This window comes from Coregonus lavaretus, assembly GCF_964263955.1.
Source record: "Coregonus lavaretus genome assembly, contig: HAP1_SCAFFOLD_1078, whole genome shotgun sequence".
NCBI classification, from domain to species: domain Eukaryota; kingdom Metazoa; phylum Chordata; class Actinopteri; order Salmoniformes; family Salmonidae; genus Coregonus; species Coregonus lavaretus.
Window position 1 is genome coordinate 71,635 of NW_028166972.1, and position 21,940 is coordinate 93,574.

Below are 21,940 nucleotides of genomic sequence, written 5' to 3' on the forward strand. Positions count from 1 at the left end.
TGGATGAGAAGGTCAGAAGGGCGGGACCTCTGGCTTTCTCATCCAATGGGTTTTGAGAAGAGAGGACACGAGGAGTATGCAATTGAGATAGGGAACATATCTAGGGGATGCATGGGGAAGCCAAAGAGCAACTTACTCGTCCTTCATGTCCTGCACAAAGGTGTGTAGGTCTGGGTAGCTTCTCTTTCCCCTGCTGAGGGTGAGGCTGGTCTGGGAAGTTTCATCCTTATGGGTCACGGTAGTGAAGGTCACCACTGCAGCCTGATGGCGACAACAGAAAGCAGAGTTAGGCTGGAATTCAATTTTGCGTCATTAAAACACAAAATATCTCAATGAAATGTCATCCATGTAATAGAAAAATACATCATACCTCCTGTGACTGAGATGGGATGGCAACAGCCTCGTCCAACTCACTCTCTCCTTCAACCTCCTGTGACTGAGATGGGATGGCAACAGCCTCGTCCAAATCACTCTGTCCTTCAACCTCCTGCGACTGAGATGGGATGGCAACAGCCTCGTCCAACTCACTCTCTCCTTCAACCTCCTGCGACTGAGATGGGATGGCAACAGCCTCGTCCAACTCACTCTCTCCTTCAACCTCCTGCGACTGAGATGGGATGGCAACAGCCTCGTCCAAATCACTCTCTCCTTCAACCTCCTGCGACTGAGATGGGATGGCAACAGCCTCGTCCAACTCACTCTCTCCTTCAACCTCCTGCGACCGAGATGGGATGGCAACAGCCTCGTCCAACTCACTCTCTCCTTCAACCTCCTGCGACTGAGATGGGATGGCAACAGCCTCGTCCAACTCACTCTCTCCTTCAACCTCCTGCGACTGAGATGGGATGGCAACAGCCTCGTCCAACTCACTCTCTCCTTTAACCTCCTGCGACTGAGATGGGATGGCAACAGCCTCGTCCAACTCACTCTCTCCTTCAACCTCCTGCGACTGAGATGGGATGGCAACAGCCTCGTCCAACTCACTATCTCCTTCATCGTCCTGCGACTCAGATGGGATGGCAACAGCCTCGTCCAACTCACTCTCTCCTTCAACCTCCTGCGACTGAGATGGGATGGCAACAGCCTCGTCCAACTCACTCTCTTCTTCAACCTCCTGTGACTGAGTTGGGGTATCTGTGTCTAGAACAGCCTCGTCCAACTTGGTCAGTCTCTCAGCCTCTCTGTGATCTTCATGGGATCTAGATAGAGAAAAGGAATCTCTCTTAGGTCACTGCTATAATGTGAGTGTGAGGATGTGTAATTATAGAATTAGAATCACAGAATTAGAATGAATCATTCTAGAATTAGAATAGAATCACTCAAATTATATGGCTCCAATACTCTTGAGATGACTCGGCCTATCCAGAGCCAAATATTTAGAGAATTCTGCCAACTTTTAAAAGGACTCCATGTTAGCGCCTTGGAGCCTTTCATTTATCCTTTCATTATAAGTACATTCTAATTATAGATGTTCAGTTACATAGCATTGTTTAAAATGTCAACATTGCCCATGGGGAGCAAGCTGTCATATGGATATCTACTGTGTCATGTAATGTATACATAAACTCAGCAAAAAAAGAAAACGTCCCTTTTTCAGGATCTTTCAAAGATAATTCGTAAAAATCCAAATATCTTCACAGATCTTCATTGTAAAGGGTTTAAACACTGTTTCCCATGCTAGTCCCCTGTAGCTCAGTTGGTAGAGCATGGCGCTTGCAACGCCAGGGTTGTGGGTTTGTTTCCCACGGGGGGCCAGTATGAAAATGTATGCACTCACTAACTGTAAGTCGCTCTGGATAAGAGTGTCTGCTAAATGACTAAAATGTAAAATGTTGTTCAATGAACCATAAACAATTAATGAACATGCACCTGTGCAACGGTCATTAAGACACTAACAGCTTACAGACGGTAGTTATGAAAACGTAGGACCCTAAAGAGGCCTTTCTACTGACTCTGAAAAACACCAAAAGAAAAATGCCCAGGGTCCCTGCTCATCTGCGTGAACGTGCCTTAGGCATGCTGCAAGGAGGCATGAGGACTGCAGATGTGGCCAGGGCAATAAATTGCAATGTCCGTACTGTGAGACGCCTAAGACAGAGCTACAGGGAGACAGGACGGACAGCTGATCATCCTCGCAGTGGCAGACCACGTGTAACAACATCTGCACAGGATCGGAACATCCTGCGGGACAGGTACAGGATGGCAACAACAACTGCCCGAGTTACACCAGGAACGCACAATCCCTCCATCAGTGCTCAGACTGTCCGTAATAGGCTGAGAGAGGCTGGACTGAGGGCTTGTAGGCCTGTTGTAAGGCAAGTCCTCACCAGACATCACCGGCAACAACGTCGCCTATGGGCACAAACACACCGTCGCTGGACCAGACAGGACTGGCAAAAAAGTGCTCTTCACTGACGAGTCGCGGTTTTGTCTCACCAGGGGTGATGGTCGGATTCGTGTTTATCGTCGAAGGAATGAGCGATACACCAAGGCCTGTACTCTGGAGCGGGATCGATTTGGAGGTGGATGGTCCGTCATGGTCTTGGGCGGTGTGTCACAGCATCATCGGACTACGCTTGTTGTCATTGCAGGAAATCTCAACGCTGTGCGTTACAGGGAAGACATCCTCCTCCCTCATGTGGTACCCTTCCTGCAGGCTCATCCTGACATGACCCTCCAGCATGACAATGCCACCAGCCATACTGCTCGTTCTGTGCGTGATTTCCTGCAAGACAGGAATGTCAGTGTTCTGCCACGAAGAGCCTGGATCTGTTGGATCGGAGGGTGAGGGCTAGGATTTAGCCATTCCCCCCAGAAATGTCTGGGAACTTGCAGGTGCCTTGGTGGACGAGGGGGTAACATCTCACAGCAAGAACTGGCAAATCTGGTGCAGTCCATGAGGAGGAGATGCACTGCAGTACTTAATGCAGCTGGTGGCCACACCAGATACTGTTACTTTAGATTTTGACCCCCCCCTTTGTTCTGTTGGTCACACGTCTGTGGAACTTGTTCAGTTTATGTCTCAGTTGTTGAATCTTGTTATGTTCATACAAATATTTACATTACATTTTTACATTTTAGTCATTTAGCAGACGCTCTTATAATAATAATAATAATATAATATGCCATTTAGCAGACGCTTTTATCCAAAGCGACTTACAGTCATGCGTGCATACATTTTTGTGTATGGGTGGTCCCGGGGATCGAACCCACTACCTTGGCGTTACAAAGCGCCGTGCTCTACCAGTTGAGCTACAGAGCGACTTACAGTTAGTGAGTGCATACATTCTTTCATTTGTTTATTTTATTTTTATTCTTTTTTTATATATATATATATTTTTTTTTCATACTGCCCCCCCGTGGGAATCGAACCCACAACCCTGGCGTTGCAAACGCCATGCTCTACCAACTGAGCTACATCCCTGCCGGCCATTCCCTCCCCTACCCTGGACGACGCTGTGCCAATTGTGCGCCGCCCCATGGGTCTCCCGGTCGGGGCCGGCTACGACAGAGCCTGGATTCGAACCAGGATCTCTAGTGGCACAGCTAGCACTGCGATGCAGTGCCTTAGAACACTGCGCCACTCGGGAGATGCGTTATTTACACGTTAAGTTTGCTGAAAATAAACGCAGTTGACAGTGAGAGGACGTTTCTTTTTTTGCTGAGTTTATATCTCAATGTCCCAACTCTCTAAATACATGGCTCTGGGCCTACCTCTCCATAGGCGGTGACCTTTGACCTACTACTGAATCTGTATCTGTAGGCCTATGTGATCCTGTAACCAGTCACAAATGTGTCATTAGTGTAAATCACTTACCTGACTTCCTTCATAACATCAGCTTCATTGATGGGGTCATCCAGGTCTATGAGGGTGAGGTCATTCCCATTGACCTCTGACCTCTGAAAGACAGCACAAAGTCATGTTTAGATGTCACCTACTGTGTCGCCTTTTGCCGTGTTCAAAACAACTGGGAAATCTCTGACTTCCGACTTCAGTGCGTTCAAGACAACTGGGAAATAGGAAAAAAAAACAAGCTCCGACTGGGAAAAATCGTTTTGAACAGTCATCCAACTCGGAATTCCAAGTCGGAAGCAGCGCGGCTTGGCAGGTCATGTTTTGGAGGACGCCTGACTCAACCTTCACCTCTCCCGAGCCCGCTGGGGAGTTGCAGCGATGAGACAAGATCGTAACAAGATCGTAACTACCAATTGGATATCACGAAAAATTGGGGAGAAAAAGGGGATAAAATTACCACCACAAAATGTAAAAAGGAATTCCAAGTCGGAAATTCTGGCATCTTTCTAGAGCTCCGACTTTCCGACCTGAAGATCACGGACGTCATGATTTGACCTAGTTATTTTTTTCGAGTTCCCAGTTGCCTTGAGAGCACCATTAACCCAACTCTCATTGTCACATCATAATGCATCATATTCAGAGAAATAGAATCACCAGAACATCATATCAGGTGTGCAGTTCAGTTTACCAGTCAAATTGCCAAGGTCAGAGGCTCTATCCTTTCTAGTGATTCTATTTCTATGGTCACATAATAATGCATCATATCTATGCTTGTGTCCGAAATAGCACCCTAGTTCCAATATAGTGCACTTCTTTTGGCTGGAGCCCTATAGAGTCCCACAGTATGAGTCATAATACCCATAAAACCTAGTGGTCTGGCAGCCTCTGGAACTGCCGTTCTGCAGCCAACAAGGCAGAGTTAATCTCAGCCTATGCTACCCTCCAGTCCCTCGACTTCTTGGCGCTGATGGAAACATGGATTACCACAGAAAACACTGCTACTCCTACTGCTCTTTCCTCGTCTAACCATGTGTTCTCGCATACCCCGAGAGCATCTGGTCGGCGCGGCGGTGGCACAGGAATCCTCATCTCTCCAAAGTGGACATTCTCTCTTTTTCCCCTGACCCATCTGTCTATCTCCTCATTTGAATTCCATGCTGTCACATCACTAGCCCATTCAAGCTTAACATCCTTGTCATTTATCGCCCTCCAGGTTCCCTTGGAGAGTTAATCAATGAGCTTGACGCCTTGATAAGTTCCTTTCCTGAGGATGGCTCACCCCTCACAGTTCTGGGTGACTTTAACCTCCCTACGTCTCTGCCTTTGACTCATTTCTCTCTGCCTCCTTCTTTCCACTCCTTTCCTCTTTTGACCTCACCCTCTCACCGTCCCCCCCTACTCACAAGGCAGGCAATACGCTTGACCTCATCTTTACTAGATGCTGTTCTTCTACTAATCTCACTGCAACTCCCCTCCAAGTCTCCGACCACTACTTTGTATCCTTTTCTCTCTCGCTCTCCTCCAACACTACTCACTCTGCCCCTACTCAGATGGTAATGTGCCATCACAACCTTCGCTCTCTCTCTCCCGCTACTCTCTCCTCTTCCATCCTATCATCTCTTCCCTCTGCTAAATCATTCTCCCTCCGATCTCCTGATTCTGCCTCCTCAACCCTCCTCTCCTCCCTTTCTGCATCTTTTGACTCTCTATGTCCCCTATCCTCCCGGCCGGCTCGGTCCTCCCCTCCTGCTCCGTGGCTTGACGACTCATTGCGAGCTCACAGAAGAGGGCTCCGGGCAGCCGAGCGGAAATGGAGGAAAACTAGACTCCCTGCGGACCTGTCATCTTTTCACTCCCTCCTCTCTACATTCTCTTCCTCTGTTTCCGCTGCTAAAGCCACTTTCTACCACTCTAAATTTCAAGCCTATGCCTCTAACCCTAGGAAGCTCTTTGCCACATTCTCCTCCCTGCTGAATCCTCCTCCCCCACCCTCCTCCCTCTCTGTGGATGACTTCGTCAACCATTTTGAAAAGAAGGTTGACGACATCCGATCCTCATTTATTAAGTGAAATGACACCGCTGGTCCTGCTCACACTGCCCTACCCTATGCTTTGACTTTTTTCTCCCCTCTCTCTCCAGATGAAATCTTGCGACTTGTGACGGCCGGCCGCCCAACAACCTGCCCGCTTGACCCTATCCCCTCCTCTCTTCTCCAGACCATTTCCGGAGACCTTCTCCCTTACCTCACCTCACCTCACCTCGCTCATCAACTCATCCTTGACCGCTGGCCATGTCCCTTCCGTCTTCAAGAGAGCGAGAGTTGCACCCCTCCTCAAAAAACCTACACTCGATCCCTCCAATGTCAACAATTACAGACAAGTAAGTATCCCTTCTTTCTTTTCTCTCCAAATCTCTTGAGCGTGCCGTCTCTAGCCAACTCTCCTGCTATCACTCTCAGAATGACCTTCTTGATCCAAACCAGTCAGGTTTCAAGACGGGTCATTCAACTGAGACTGCTCTTCTCTGTGTCATGGAGGCTCTCCGCACTGCTAAAGCTAACTCTCTCTCCTCTGCTCTTATCCTTCTAGACCTATCCGCTGCCTTTGATACTGTAAACCATCAGATCCTCCTCTCCACCCTCTCCGAGTTGGGCATCTCCGGCGCTGCTCACTCTTGGATTGCGTCCTACCTGACAGGTCGCTCCTACCAGGTAGCGTGGCGAGAATCTGTCTCCGCACCATGTGCTCTCACCACTGGTGTCCCCCAGGGCTCAGTTCTAGGCCCTCTCCTATTCTCTCTATACACCAAGTTACTTGGCTCTGTCATATCCTCACATGGTCTCTCCTATCATTGCTACGCAGACGACACACAATTAATTTTCTCCTTTCCCCCTTCTGATAACCAGGTGGCGAATCGCATCTCTGCATGTCTGGCAGACATATCAGTGTGGATGTCGGATCACCACCTCAAGCTGAACCTCTGCAAGACGGAGCTGCTCTTCATCCCTGGGAAGGACTGCCCGTTCCATGATCTCGCCATCACGGTTGACAACTCCATTGTGTCCTCCTCCCAGAGTGCAAAGAGCCTTGGCGTGACCCTGGACAACACCCTGTCATTCTCTGCTAACATCAAAACGGTGACCCGATCCTGCAGGTTCATGCTCTACAACATTTGCAGAGTACGACCCTACCTTACACAGAAAGCGGCACAGTTCCTAATCCAGGCACATGTCATCTCCCGTCTTGATTACTGCAACTCGCTGTTGGCTGGGCTCCCTGCCTGTGCCATTAAACCCCTACAACTTATCCAGAACGCCGCAGCCCGTCTGGTGTTCGACCTTCCCAAGTTCTCTCATGTCACCCCGCTCAGTTGAGGCTCGCATCTACTACAAGACCATGGTGCTTGCCTACGGAGCTGTGAGGGGAACGGCACCTCCTTACCTTCAGGCTCTGGCACCCCAATGGTGGAACAAGCTCCCCCACGACGCCAGGACAGCGGAGTCACTGACCACCTTCCGGAGACACTTGAAACCCTACCTCTTTAAGGAATACCTGGAATAGTATGAAGTAATCCTTCTACCCCCCCCTCCCCCCCATAAAAAAAAAAGAAGAAAAATAAGTGGTTGTCCCACTGGCTATCATAAGTTGAATGCACCAATTGTTGAATGCACCATTGTAAGTCGCTCTGGATAAGAGCGTCTGCTAAATGATATAAATGTAAAATGTAAATATACTGATAAAAGTCAACTTGTCCGAGAGAGATTTACATAGTTACAAAAATGTCACGCCAGGGTAAGCCTACACGAAATACAGCCCTTATTTTATGTGTTTCTAAAATCGCCTATGGGAAAAATAAATGGTGGAAAAACGATTGGAACCATGTCCCTGTTTGACCGCTAGGTTTTATGGGTATTATCACACCTCCACTGTGGGACTCTATAGAGGGGTTGGTTGTTAAGCAACAAAACTGGCATGCAACTATGGGGCAAAATAGACAGGGTTTGACTTAGACTGTTGACAACATGTAAACTATATTTAGTCTCTAAATGTTTAATGCAAACATAAATACATTTGAACAATGAACTCGTCTCAAATACATTGTTACAGTTGTTGTTGGTTAGCTAGGTAGCGAATTTGAGTCATTGCATAGACATGATATCAGTCAAAACACCTCAAAACAAGACATGGTATCAATAACACCATACAACAAGCTGAAACATGCCACAGAGCTACGATTCCCCACATGGCAGCTTGTTGTTAGCTGAGGTTCAGAATCATAACAAGATACACGACTTCCGGCCATCGATGCGCGAGCATCATTTTCGTGACGTCAGCCAACCCTTCTATGGCTCCTGGTCAAAAGTAGTACACTAGCCTACATAGGGAATAGGGTGCCATTTTGGACGAATTTATGAAGGTGCTGTCATAACCTTTGACCCCCATTTGACCCTACTGTACCTTTAGCCAACTCTCATGACTCCCCGGCCATAGACTTTCTAGTTTGATATTACAGCATGAATAGCACACTATTTCATTTGTTAAACAATATTTAATCCACAGTAATTCATATAATTGAAGATTTAAAAATAAATAACATGCCTACCTTGAACTCTTTATTCTCCATCTCCTTGCAAAATCAGCACATTTCCTTGCCAAAATGAACGCGCATCCAGAGCGAAAACTAACGCAATCCTCCAGCACTAGGGAGGATTAGACTGAACTGCTCCAGCGGTTTTTCATCAGTTTCAACGTTTATCAGTGATGACGTAACAATGACCTGTACAGATTGGACGCACTTTCGATCTCGTGCTGATGCAACACTCTGTGTTGTTGAAAGCTCATGTATGGAAATCCTGCGAGTTGTAAACAAATGTAGGCTATTGTTGCCCTTAAAACTGTAATGTTGAGGACGCCATGAAAAATAAAATACATAACCCACACCGTTAGGCCAAGGTACATGCAATATTCATCACTTTGCCAATAGACTTCTTGTTCCTTGTTGTATGTAGCCTTTCTTTTGGGATTAGCACCACTGTCACCTAGAAATTGATACTGCAGTTGTCACATACAACAGATAACTCATTTCTTTATTTTATTACTCATAAAATATACAGCAATCTTCAGATACTGAAAGAATTCATGGGAGTTTCGAATTCAGTCACTATTTCATATGTACATGCTAGTTTCATCCTTTTAAATAAAAAAAAAAGGACACGAAAAAAACTGTGAACCTCCTGTTCCTGATTTGACGAACATAGCATATGTATTGTACATATTTCCAGTTAAAATGATTTTCAAAAAGATACAAAAACGGGGGTTTGAACAAGCAATCACATAAAATGATTGAGTGGTTTCATTTTTTTGAAGAAGTTAAGCAAGCAAAACCTGTCAAAATACATTGCTTATAAGACCAAGACAAATAATATAGATTTTTTTTTTTTCAACAGAAGAAAATCTAAATGCTGCTGTCCTACCATTGGTTTACAGTGTTTCTCCTCTCCAAGGGAGGCATGTTTTCCCCCTCGTATGCCTCGGAATAGTATCAGTGCTTTTCACAAACGTTGTAGTACTTAGTGTGCATCATTGTTTTCGCTCATACAGCTGCCCCTACTCTCCTAACCTCCCCCCAGTAACTAAAGAAGGCACAAAATGATGACATAAATATCACAAGAAAGTAAATTATTCATTCATGTATTCTTTCTAAAATATTTTCTAGAGCGCAAAGGACAGGTAGGTTTAATAACACAAATGTAAATAGTCCTGTCATACAAATGCAAAACTTTACGTCCTAAATGGCACCCTATTCTTTATAGAATACACTACTTTTGACCAGAACCCTATGGGCCCTGGTCTTAAGTAGTGTACTATAAAGGGAATAGGGTGCCATTGGGGATGGAAATTCTTTGAAATTACTCATGAGAGCAAATACTACGATTTTTTGGTTCCCACAGAGGGTCAGGAGCTTAAGACATGAATGATGTTATTAAAATGTTTGTTCATAAAAAATAAATGATTTCCCCTCCTCCCACATGGATTACAGACAAGAGGCTAGGTGCGTTCTGACTGTCTTCGTGTGCGGATAAACATGACCATCACTCTCATAAAACTTAAATGAAACATCACTCCTTATGTTTTTTCTCAGCCCAAAACGCTCAATCCCATTTCTACTGTCAAAACAGGTTTTGAAAAGGCTTCTTCCACATCTTTTGGTCCATGTCTGTTTTTCACTCAGTGAAGTGCTACTATCCCCTTGGACTACAGGTTATTGCCGTCATAAGGTGTCCGTCTGTCTGTTGGCTGGACAGTTTCTACCGTTTAGGACCTTTGTGGGTAAAGGTAAAGGTGGGGTATAGCAGCAGCAGTTCCTCTGAAGTCCAGTATCTGCTGGAAGGACACCTGGTGGTACGAGAGGATGAGTGTGGCCAGCCAGCCTGTTGTGCCTCCCCCTCTCCCTCCCTCCCTCCCTCCATTTCTCTCTCTCCATCTGCAGGACTCTTAAGGCTCCTGTGCGGACTGTCTCGGCTCGTGCCCTCCCAAAGCTGGCTATGGTGATTTAAGACACGGTGTGTATGTGTGGATTTGTTTGTGGCCTCTGCCCCACTTCACTGTCCATCCGCCTGCCCTTGGCTCCCCTCCTGGGCAGCGACCACCCCCCCCCTCAGTATGTCTCTGAGTCTGAGTCGTTGAGTTCCTCATCCTTGTAGAAGCCTCCATCGTGGTCGCGGTGGCCGATGTTGTTGAAGCTGCAGTAGGAGCTGTGCTCGCTGCGCAGCACGGGCAGGCTGTCGAAGGTCACACTCTTGGAGGGGCTGGTGGTGTAGTGGTTAATGGCACTGAAGGACAGGCTGGGCGCCGGGTTGCAGGGGGACACGGGCATCATGGTGGCCAGGATCAGCGCCAGGCAGTCCGCCACGTCTTTGTTGGGGGCGCAGGCCAAGGCAGGCGTGTAACCTGAGGGGTTCAAACAGAACAGCAGAGGGTCACTTCAGGAGCATCACCGTTTACTATAACACTTTTGGTGAAAAACATGAAATAACAGCAGGCTAGGAGATACAAAGTTAAGACAATAACCAAGCAGTGGACTAGAGAGAAACAATTGTGGACACATTGAGAAGAGAAGTACAGAAGAAAACGGTGTTAGCGTTATGGATCTTACCATTCTCATCGACTGCGAGCACGCTAGCACCCTTCACTAGTAGCTCCTGAACCACCACCGTCAGACCATTTCTGGCTGCAACGTGTAACGGCCTGAGGAGAAAGTACCGTCAGATTAGCCAGCAGCAAATGAGGATACCTCCCAAATGCCAGACTATTCCCTATATAGTGCACTTCTTCTAATTCTTCTGGCCCAATTAATACAGCTGAACCATACGTACGTCTGTAAGGCTGCGTTAGTCGAGTTGATGAGGTTCCTGTCTGTAATCTTCTCCAATATCAACAAAGCACTGGTTTCATGCCCCTTTAAAAACCAGAGTCAAACATGTCAGACCAAAATTTCAACCAGAGAGAGCCAACTGTTCAGATGAACGTCATCTTCATGTGGGGATGCTCACCTTACTGCAGGCCAGATGAAGAGCAGTGTTCTTGACTGCATCCTGCAGGGTGAGCTCTGCTTTGGCACTGCTCACCAACAGCTCTGACACAGACAGAGAAACATAAAGAAACTCAATTAGGAAATGAAGCGACTTATTAAAATGTAAAACAGACATGTTGAACTTAAGCCGGCTGGGCGAGGCAAAGCGGAGGAGAGGGGGCTGCGTACCGACAGCGTTGGTTTGTCCGTTCTCAGCAGCCATCATGAGGGAGGTCTTCCCGGAGGCATCGGGGGAGTTGACCTGGGCGTTGTGGCCTAGCAGCAGCTGAAGACACTCCACGTGGTCCGTGAAAGCCGCCGCATGCAGGGGGGTCCTGGAGAGAGAGGAAACTTATTTCACCGATATCATGTAGGACTGTTATAAACAAGTTTGTTCAATTAACCCTGTTTATACCATAGAAATATAAAATCACTAATAGATGTATTAAAAGTAATCTACAATCCCTCATCCAACCCCAGAGGTCATTTTATTCCCAAGACAACATTATTCTCCAGAAGAAAAGGACTTTGTCATGTGCTGTAGTTACCGGTTCTTGGTGTCAGTGGCGTTGACAATGGCCGGCCCCAGAGTGTCAATCAGCATCTCTGCAGCCCCCTCGTTGTCATTGATCACAGCACAGTGGAGGGGGCTGAACGAGTTGCCCTCGGTGACATATGCTATGACAAAGTCCTGTTTCAGTGTAAGGTCCTCCACTGAGAGTCATAACCCCTAATTCTGTTGTAGTCTTGTTCATTCCCCCACATGGCTCCGTCCACACCAATCGAATGCTTTTCAAGCCACAAGAGGGAGTGAATGAGTGTACACTTCATGGAGGAGAGAACAGAGCTACAGTCCAGTTAGTCAGTACGTACCGTTGTATGTAGGGGTGTAACGATCCATCTACTACATCGATGTATCGATTTATATTCCTATGATCCAACTACATCGATCTGTGCTCGGTGAGTTGGCCTTTTGGACAACATATATCACTCTAACATCGTTTTAAAATGTAATAAATCGATTGTATCGATACTAGGAAATAACCCATTGGATTTAAGCACGTCAGACTTTATATGGATGTTTTTTCTTAGCACTTTTAATGATAAAGGCTTTAAACATTACTCGATTCAGTCTGCCTATCCGTGACGTCATCGCCCCACGCCAGCAGCAGCGCAAAGGCGCAAAGACAACAAAACATAGCATGGCGGACGACAGAGGAGAAGCCGACGAGCGAGAAATTATCAAGCCACCATTGCGGTCCTTACAAGAAACAGGAATCTAGGAAACTTCACCTGCACTGTCCAGTATCCAGGTATTTATTTCAGTCACACTGGTTGAATTTTTGGCTAAAAGGTTACTGAATCGATTTCAAGTCACTGAATCGTTTCGGATCGTATCGTTCTAAATGAACCAATATCGTCCTTGAATCGTATCGACAACCACGAATCGTGATACAAATCGAATAGTTACACCCCTAGTTGTATGGCCTGCCTAATTCAGGGACATGTTTACGGTGCTGAAGAGAGAAAATCAGAAAATATCTAGTGTTCCGTTAGTCCAGTACGTACCGTTGTAGCAGGCCCAGTGTAGTGGCGTGTAGCCCTGGTTGTCTGTGATGACGGGGAGGGTCTCCACTGACTGGGCGGCGTGTAGGAGTCCCCCCAGCACCCCGATGTGTCCGGATTCCGCCGCCAGGTGGACAGGGGTCCGCCCCTTACAGTCCCGAACCAGGAAGCTGGCGCTGTGCTGCAGCAGGGCCTCCACACACTCCTCATGACCCGTCAACGCCTGGGAGGAAGGGCAGGGAGACAAGAATGGATTTGAATAACTAATAATCAATGATATAATAATGAATCATCAATTATTACAAATGATGTCTGGAGGCAGGTCCCCCTACAGGGATGAATACACCACTACCCATGGACAACTACTTTTCTGAAGATAATATGTATATTTGAGCCTCCCCGTCTCTTTCTGTGTGTGAGCGTATACAGCCAGCTCTCCTCCTCACCCCTCTGTGTAGCGCTGTTCTGCCCCACTTGTCTTTGGCTTCTACGCTGGCTCCCTTGTTGAGTAGTGAGTACACACAGTCTGTGTGTCCGCTCAGCACTGACAGCATCAGAGGGGTTCTGATACACAAGACAACAAGGTCATATTACAAACTGGTAATAACCAGGCTGAGTCCCAAATGGCAACCTATTCCCTATATGGTACACTACTTTTGACCCGAGCCCATAGGGTTCTGGTTTAAAGTAGTGCACCAAGTAGGGCATAGGGTGCCATTTGGGACGTAGAACTAGTGTCAAAATCTCTTTATTTCAGGAATTGTATCCAAAACCCAATTGACTTACTGTCCATTCCCGTCTTGAACGTCCACTGCACTCTGGAGGTCAGCATTTCCAATCAGCAAACGCAAACACTCCGAATGACCGTTGGTAGCTAGAGGAGGCTAAACAGAGAGGATATAAGAATGTGAGATGATTGACCGTTGGTAGCTAGAGGAGGATAAACAGAGAGGATATAAGAATGTGAGATGATTGACCGTTGGTAGCTAGAGGAGGCTAAACAGAGAGGATATGAGCTGATTGCTGGACGACTATTACCTTCACATGAACAGACAGATTTCTAGAACAGTGGTATTGGTAGATGACATCCTCATGATGTTAACACAGCAGATAATAAAACATTTTGGGGCTGAGGCCCTCGAAGCCTGTCACCTGCTAGCTGTGTACCTGGCTCTGGATAGAAGTCCCCCTGTGCACTGATCTAGGATCAGCTTACCCTCCCCAGATCCTCAGCAATAATGACAAAACATGACCTTAGATCAGTGTGTAGTGGGCATTTTCACACTATGCTATATAATATCCCTAGAGTGGACATTGGCGTCCTAGCAACATGACCAAACAAATGTCCATCTTGGTAAGGAAAACTTTTGAATTACAGAATCTCTAGGTCTTACGTGATATCCTATGCGTACCTGCAGCGTGGATGGGGGTCCTCTTCAGGGTGAAGTCTTTAACCAGGATGGAGGCTCCCTGGTTGATGAGGACGTCAACACACTCCACATGGCCTTTAAAGGCAGCCAGGTCCAGAGGGGTGCGCCCCTGGCTGTTCCTCACGTCTAGATCCAGCAGAGACTGAACCAGGACCTCCATAGCATGGTGGTGGCCGTGGTACGCCTGAATGGAAACAAACACACAGTCTGAAGCAAAGTCCAGTGGTATGCCTGAACAGATATACACTCCTAATATAATCAATGTCCTATAGTAGACCAGTGGTATGCCAGAACAGAAATACACTCCTAATATAATCAATGTCCTATAGTAGACCAGTGGTATGCCTGAACAGATATACACTCCTAATATAATCAATGTCCTATAGTAGACCAGTGGTATGCCTGAACAGATATACACTCCTAATATAATCAATGTCCTATAGTAGACCAGTGGTATGCCTGAACAGATATACACTCCTAATATAATCAATGTCCTATAGTAGACCAGTGGTATGCCAGAACAGATATACACTCCTAATATAATCAATGTCCTATAGTAGACCAGTGGTACGCCTGAACAGAAATACACTCCTAATATAATCAATGTCCTATAGTAGACCAGTGGTATGCCTGAACAGATATACACTCCTAATATAATCAATGTCCTATAGTAGACCAGTGGTATGCCTGAACAGAAATACACTCTTAATATAATCAATGTCCTATAGTAGACCAGTGGTATGCCTGAACAGAAACAGTCCTAGACCCCTAAAGTAGACCAGTGTCTCTCAAATCGGGTGCCCATTTTTTCTCCCGCCCAGCATCAACATCGAAGGTCCCTGCCAAGCGTGAGATTTAGAAACACTCTACTTCTCCTCTGTTGGAGGTTGATTAACTCAAATGGCAAAATAAGGAAATCATCCTCATCATCACCGTGTCAAAATATGCATGTATTTTACACTAATCAGGAACAGATAGGAACATGGTGTGTGAGTGTCTGGACAATCAACTTTTCGTGGAAAAACAACACCATGCCTGCATCCCAGATAGCACCCTATTTCCCATGTAGTGCAGTACTTTTGATCTGGGCCCATAAGGCTCTGGTCAAAAGTAGTGCACTAAATAGGGAATAGGGTGCCATTTGTCATGTGGCGAGACCCCTACAGGAGCAGGTAGGCTTTACTCACAGCTAAGTGTAGGGGGCTGATGGGAGCTCTGACATCAGAGTCGTTCAGGATGTCTGTCCCTGAGGTTTCCATTAGCTGGGGAAAGACAAGGACGGGCCAGTTTAGACTTGTAACATATTTACTTTGAAGGTTAGTCTAGTAGCATGTTTCATGTTGTAAATCTCAGTGACCAGCCCCTGCAGACATACTGGGGTGTTGCATTCGTATCTTAAACAAGCTAGTGTGAGGAAAAGTAACCAACTGGTACTTACCACATCTAAAGGTGTTTCACTTGCAATCTGGAAAAAGAACATCAAGAGTGACGATGCGGCCACGACAAACATGCAACCACACCTTAAAACCTACTGAATATCAACGTCTGTCCCAAATGGCACCCTATTCCCTATATAGTGCATTACGTTTGACCAGAGCCCTATGGGCCCTACAGCCATTTGGGACGCAGACAAAATGGTCTGTGAATGCAGGGCGTCTAGTCCCCTGTGGTTCTGACTCACCAGCTCCAGACAGAGGCGGTGTCCGTACGCAGACGCGTAATGGACTGCGTTGTAGCCCTGATTGTCCCTGATCCCTGGGTTAGCGTCGTTTCGCAGCAAATATTCCAGACACCTAGAGGTCAGAGGTCAAGAGTTCACTAATCATTATACCAACATCAAGACAGACAGATAAGCAAGCAGAGACACTTTCCCAAAGGAGACGTGGCCAAGCTTTCACACTGCAGATTTAACACTAGTATGTATTCAAACACGACCAACAACATACTCTAGACTACAGTGAAATGTGAAAGGTCATGGCACCACAACATACTCTCCAGACTACAGTGAAATGTGAAAGGTCATGGCACCACAACATACTCTCCAGACTACAGTGAAATGTGAAAGGTCATGGCACCACAACATACTCTCCAGACTACAGTGAAATGTGAAAGGTCATGGCACCACAACATACTCTCCAGACTACAGTGAAATGTGAAAGGTCATGGCACCACAACATACTCTCCAGACTACAGTGAAATGTGAAAGGTCATGGCACCACAACATACTCTCCAGACTACAGTGAAATGTGAAAGGTCATGGCACCACAACATACTCTCCAGACTACAGTGAAATGTGAAAGGTCATGGCACCACAACACACACAACAGTAAGAGAGGTGTGAGACGTACTTTCCGTCTGTGTCGGAGGCAGCAGCGTAGTGGAGCGGGGTGCAACCCCTTTTATCCAGATCGTTCACACTGGCCCCAGACCCCACCAAGGCAAACAGACACTGGTAGTTACAATTGGCTGCCGCATAATGCAGAGGACTCCTAGAAGAACGCACAGAAACCATTCAACATCAACAACAGAAACAGCTTATTGGAGCTGTATAACATTTACATTTTACATTTACGTCATTTAGCAGACACTCTTATCCAGTGCGACTTACAGGAGCAATTAGGGTTAAGTGCCTTTCTGCAGGGCACATAGATTTTTCACCTAGTCAGCTAGGGGATTTGAACCAGCAACCTTTCGGTTACTGACCCAACGCTCTTAACCGCTAGGCTACCTGCCGCCCAATCTTTCCCATAATAATTCCTATATGCCCCTATACTATATTCCCCATTATCATAAAGATCACATATGAAAGTTATTTGATGCCACAGACAGACCTTCCGAAGCTGTCCTTTCTGTTGAAGTCTGCCCCTGTGTTGAGCAGCAGATTCAGACAGTCCAGGTTCCTGGTAACAAGATATCAAGTTCAGAAAGGCTCTCGTACATCTGAGCTATCAGGTGGATGGTAACAAGATATCAAGTTCAGAAAGGCTCTCGTACATCTGAGCTATCAGGTGGATGGTAACAAAATATCAAGTTCAGAAAGGCTCTCGTACATCTGAGCTATCAGGTGGATGGTAACAAGATATCAAGTTCAGAAAGGCTCTCGTTCATCTGAGCTATCAGGTGGATGGTAACAAGATATCAAGTTCAGAAAGGCTCTCGTACATCTGAGCTATCAGGTGGATGGTAACAAGATATCAAGTTCAGAAAGGCTCTCGTACATCTGAGCTATCAGGTGGATGGTAACAAGATATCAAGTTCAGAAAGGCTCTCGTTCATCTGAGATATCAGGTGGATGGTAACAAGATATCAAGTTCAGAAAGGCCCTTTCACATCTGAGCTATCAGGTGGATGGTAACAATGAGAACCTTAAAGAAAAGAGAAACCCGTACACTGCTCTTGCTAGTATCACTGTTTTTATAATGCTAATAAAAGCAATAATAAAAAGTGATACTAGCAAGAGCAGTTTGCAGGTTTCTCTTCTCTTTCAAGAAGATATAAAGACAATTTAGACCAGAGCGCAAGTCAATACCACCATGGCATGGAACCACATTATACAGAAATGATACCGCACTAATGATCTAAACGATTTTTTTATACTGCTAAACAATGTGAAATGTAAGAGTGTGAATATGTGTTTGTTCTTTCTGGTGGCTTTCCAGTTCATGAACTAAATATTCCTTGGTGTAAAGCCTGGACCAGTCCACTCACCCTCCAGCTGCTGCAGCATGTAAACAGGTCCTTCCAAAGTCGTCAGGGGTGTCTATATCAAAGCCTGATGAGAGGAGCTTCCGACAGCAGTCAGAGAACCCACTGAGAGCAGCCAGGTGGAGGCGGAACATCCCATGGACGCCTCGCCTGCAACACATTTTTACATTTTAGACTTTAAGCAGACACTCTTATCCAGAGTGACTTACAGTTGATTCAGCTAAGATTGGAAACAGCACCACATCACAGTCCTCATTAAACCCCACAGCAGATCAACACATCAGCATGCTGCAATGCCCTGTCTTTCAACCCCCCACACACCACAATGTGTTGAGCATAGTCTCCAAGCGGGAATTCGGTCAATGACAGAATTGCAGATGCATGTTGCATTATTGCTGGAAACTGTGTGTGTGTGTGTTCTCACTTGGCTGTGTCAGCTCCGTTCGTGATGAGTGTATTGATGAGTAACTCGTGGCCGTAGCGAGCAGAGATGTGCAGGGGTGTGTTTCCATTATTTTCTTCACAGTCGATCTCAGCACCTACAGAACACACACACACACACAGACACACACACACAGACACACACACACAGACACACACACAGACACACACACACGTCAACCACTTGACCCTAGAGGCCTCATGAAGCTTCATGTTCAACCACATTGCAAGTAACATTGCTCTGTGCCAGTGAATCATGGTTTGAAGACTAAAGACAATGCTGAAGAGCCTACTGGTTCATATATATTCAGTTGAGAGCATTCACAGCGACTCACCATTCTGGATGATGGCTTGAGATCTGGAGAAGCGTCCGTGGATGGCCGTCATGTGGAGGGGGGTCTTTCCATCTTTACTCTGCAGATAGAAAGACAAAGATGGTTCACACGGCAGTCTGTGCTGCTGACAACAGGCAAAATCAAACACGTATTGGAGGAGCGCTTGATGGCATTTAGTTTGCATTGTTAGGCCTATTCCATTGGTATTTGAATGTAGACCAGGGCCAAATACTAAGCCATGTGCTGCGTCAGTGTGTGCGTCCCAAATGGCACCCTATTCTCTTCATAGTGAACTACTTTTTGAACCAAAGTAGTGTACTTATAAAGGGAACAGGGTGCCATTTGGGACACAGGCAGTGTCATCACGGCTCCTTGCTCTATGGGCCCCTGGTCAAAAGTAGTGCACTACATAGGGAATAGGGTGTTATTTAGTTCAGACACAGTGTTGGTCATCCGGTCTCCTCACCTTGATGTTGACGAGGGCCCCGTTGCCCACCAGCAGCTCCAAGCAGAGCGCCCCATGGCGCGAGGCGGCCGTGAAGTGGAGTGGGGCGAAACCCTTCTCGTTCACCTGGTTCACGTTGGCGCCGCACTCGATCAGCTCATTCACCACCACGTCCTGCCCGTTGTAGCATGCCACGTGGAGGGGGGTGTTACCGTAACCATTGGGCTCATTTATCTGGAGGGAGCAAGGGAGGGAAAAGAGTGGAGAGGGGGGGGGGGGGGGGAGAACAAAACAATACATTCCTGATCAGGTCACTTGGTTCTGAAACCCCCCTGGTCCAACCTCTCTCTCTTCATCACTTGGTTATGAAAAACCCCTGGTCCAACCTCTCTCTCTTCATTACTTGGTTATGAAAACCCCCTGGTCCAACCTCTCTCTCTTCATTACTTGGTTCTGAAAACCCCCTGGTCCAACCTCTCTCTCTTCATTACTTGGTTATGAAAACCCCCTGGTCCAACCTCTCTCTCTTCATTACTTGGTTCTGAAAACCCCCTGGTCCAACCTCTCTCTCTTCATTACTTGGTTATGAAAACCCCCTGGTCCAACCTCTCTCTCTTCATTACTTGGTTCTGAAAACCCCCTGGTCCAACCTCTCTCTCTTCATTACTTGGTTCTGAAAACCCCCTGGTCCAACCTCTCTCTCTTCATTACTTGGTTCTGAAAACCCCCTGGTCCAACCTCTCTCTCTTCATTACTTGGTTCTGAAAACCCCCTGGTCCAACCTCTCTCTCTTCATTACTTGGTTATGAAAACCCCCTGGTCCAACCTCTCTCTCTTCATTACTTGGTTCTGAAAACCCCCTGGTCCAACCTCTCTCTCTTCATTACTTGGTTATGAAAACCCCCTGGTCCAACCTCTCTCTCTTCATTACTTGGTTATGAAAACCCCCTGGTCCAACCTCTCTCTCTTCATTACTTGGTTCTGAAAACCCCCTGGTCCAACCTCTCTCTCTTCATTACTTGGTTATGAAAACCCCCTGGTCCAACCTCTCTCTCTTCATTACTTGGTTATGAAAACCCCCTGGTCCAACCTCTCTCTCTTCATTACTTGGTTCTGAAAACCCCTGGTCCAACCTCTCTCTCTTCATTACTTGGTTATGAAAACCCCCTGGTCCAACCTCTCTCTCTTCATTACTTGGTTCTGAAAACCCCCTGGTCCAACCTCTCTCTCTTCATTACTTGGTTATGAAAACCCCCTGGTCCAACCTCTCTCTCTTCATTACTTGGTTCTGAAAACCCCCTGGTCCAACCTCTCTCTCTTCATTACTTGGTTATGAAAACCCCCTGGTCCAACCTCTCTCTCTTCATTACTTGGTTATGAAAACCCCCTGGTCCAAATCACTGGCTCTAACCTCTCTCTCTTCATTACTATTATGAAAACCCCCTACACATTTGAATGCGTGTTGACTCACATCCACTCCAAGGTCCAGGAGGTACTTGACCACACTGATCATTCCACTGGAGGCTGCAGAGTGGAGAGGGGTGTAGGCCTTCTTGTCTTTACAGGACACCTCTGATCCATGAGAGGCCAGCAGTTTCACCACCTCAATGTGCCCTATGGTAGAGAGAGAGAGGGAGGGATAAATAGAGAGAGAGAGAGAGAGAGAGAGAGAGAGAGAGAGAGAGAGAGAGAGAGAGAGAGAGAGAGAGAGAGAGAGAGAGAGAGAGAGAGAGAGAGAGAGAGAGAGAGAGAGAGAGAGAGAGAGAGAGAGAGAGAGAGAGAGAGCGAGAGAGAGAGAGAGAAGGGGAGGGAGATAGTAAGGGGGTTAAGAGAGAAACAGAGATACAAACACAGAGAGATAGGCAGAGAGAGGGAGAGATAGATTAGTTTACAGTGGTACACAGCACCATAAGCAACACCTACATCATGTTAGTACAACTGAAAACATCTAATCAACCTACTTAGTACATGATTCTGACATAATAACACACTAGACGTGGCTCATACAGCTGAGCTGTGAGACTAACACACAGTCCATTCATTCATTCATTCATTGGTATAAAGGACATTAGTCAGAATGTAAATGATGTGGTAAACTCATCACCCATGTAAGCAGCCCAGTGGATTGCTCGGCGATCCTTCTTGTCAAAGGCATTAATGTTGGCTCCTCTGGAGAGAAGCAGCCTCACCATCTAACAGGGAGAGGAGAGAGAAACAAAACACAGGTTGAGGAAAACTAAACAGCAAAATCCGCTAAATCTGGCTTCAAAGCCTTCCCTTTAAAATTATATATTTTGTATTCACAATGAATGAAAGATAACATGTAAAGACATGGTACATTTCTCCCCTTTTAGTCCCCCTTTGACCTCCCCCTCCCCCCAGAATGCCTCCAAACACATTTAAAAAGAAAGGGAAAGTAATTGAGTTACATGTCAGAAAACAAAACAAAAGTATACAACAACGTTACTTCAAGCAAAAATGTAATAGCCTAACAATTTCAGGTGATTAAGTGATTTTATAGGCCTATATAGCAGTAATCTCAAGGTGGGGCCAAGAGTACTAATCTGGAGGAAGTGTTTGGAGCTGTTCAAAATAGGATATCATCGGGTCCCAGGAGGAATAAAATGAGTTGGTTGACCCTCGAATGGTA

General features: G+C 46.4%; 1 protein-coding gene and 1 pseudogene across 2 annotated transcripts in view; both read right to left on the reverse strand.

Moving 5' to 3' along the window:
* LOC311114050 (serine/threonine-protein phosphatase 6 regulatory ankyrin repeat subunit A-like) overlaps positions 1-21,940 on the reverse strand; it is a 71,847-nt pseudogene that overhangs the window by 40,220 nt on the left and 9,687 nt on the right. The gene's annotated exons all lie outside the window — the stretch shown is intronic.
* Positions 10,223-21,482, reverse strand: LOC311114052 (serine/threonine-protein phosphatase 6 regulatory ankyrin repeat subunit A-like; the record flags this gene model as incomplete). The annotated part of the gene is made up of 21 exons (XM_084189325.1): positions 10,223-10,746; positions 10,952-11,043; positions 11,172-11,254; positions 11,349-11,431; positions 11,558-11,703; positions 11,917-12,082; positions 12,938-13,157; positions 13,381-13,498; positions 13,721-13,808; positions 14,347-14,548; positions 15,552-15,626; positions 15,803-15,829; positions 16,046-16,157; positions 16,713-16,853; positions 17,196-17,264; positions 18,073-18,219; positions 18,494-18,608; positions 18,846-18,924; positions 19,312-19,524; positions 20,762-20,904; positions 21,395-21,482. The coding sequence occupies 21 exons, from the start codon at positions 21,480-21,482 to the stop codon at positions 10,454-10,456; spliced, it is 2,700 nt and encodes an 899-aa protein (XP_084045451.1). The 3' UTR covers positions 10,223-10,453.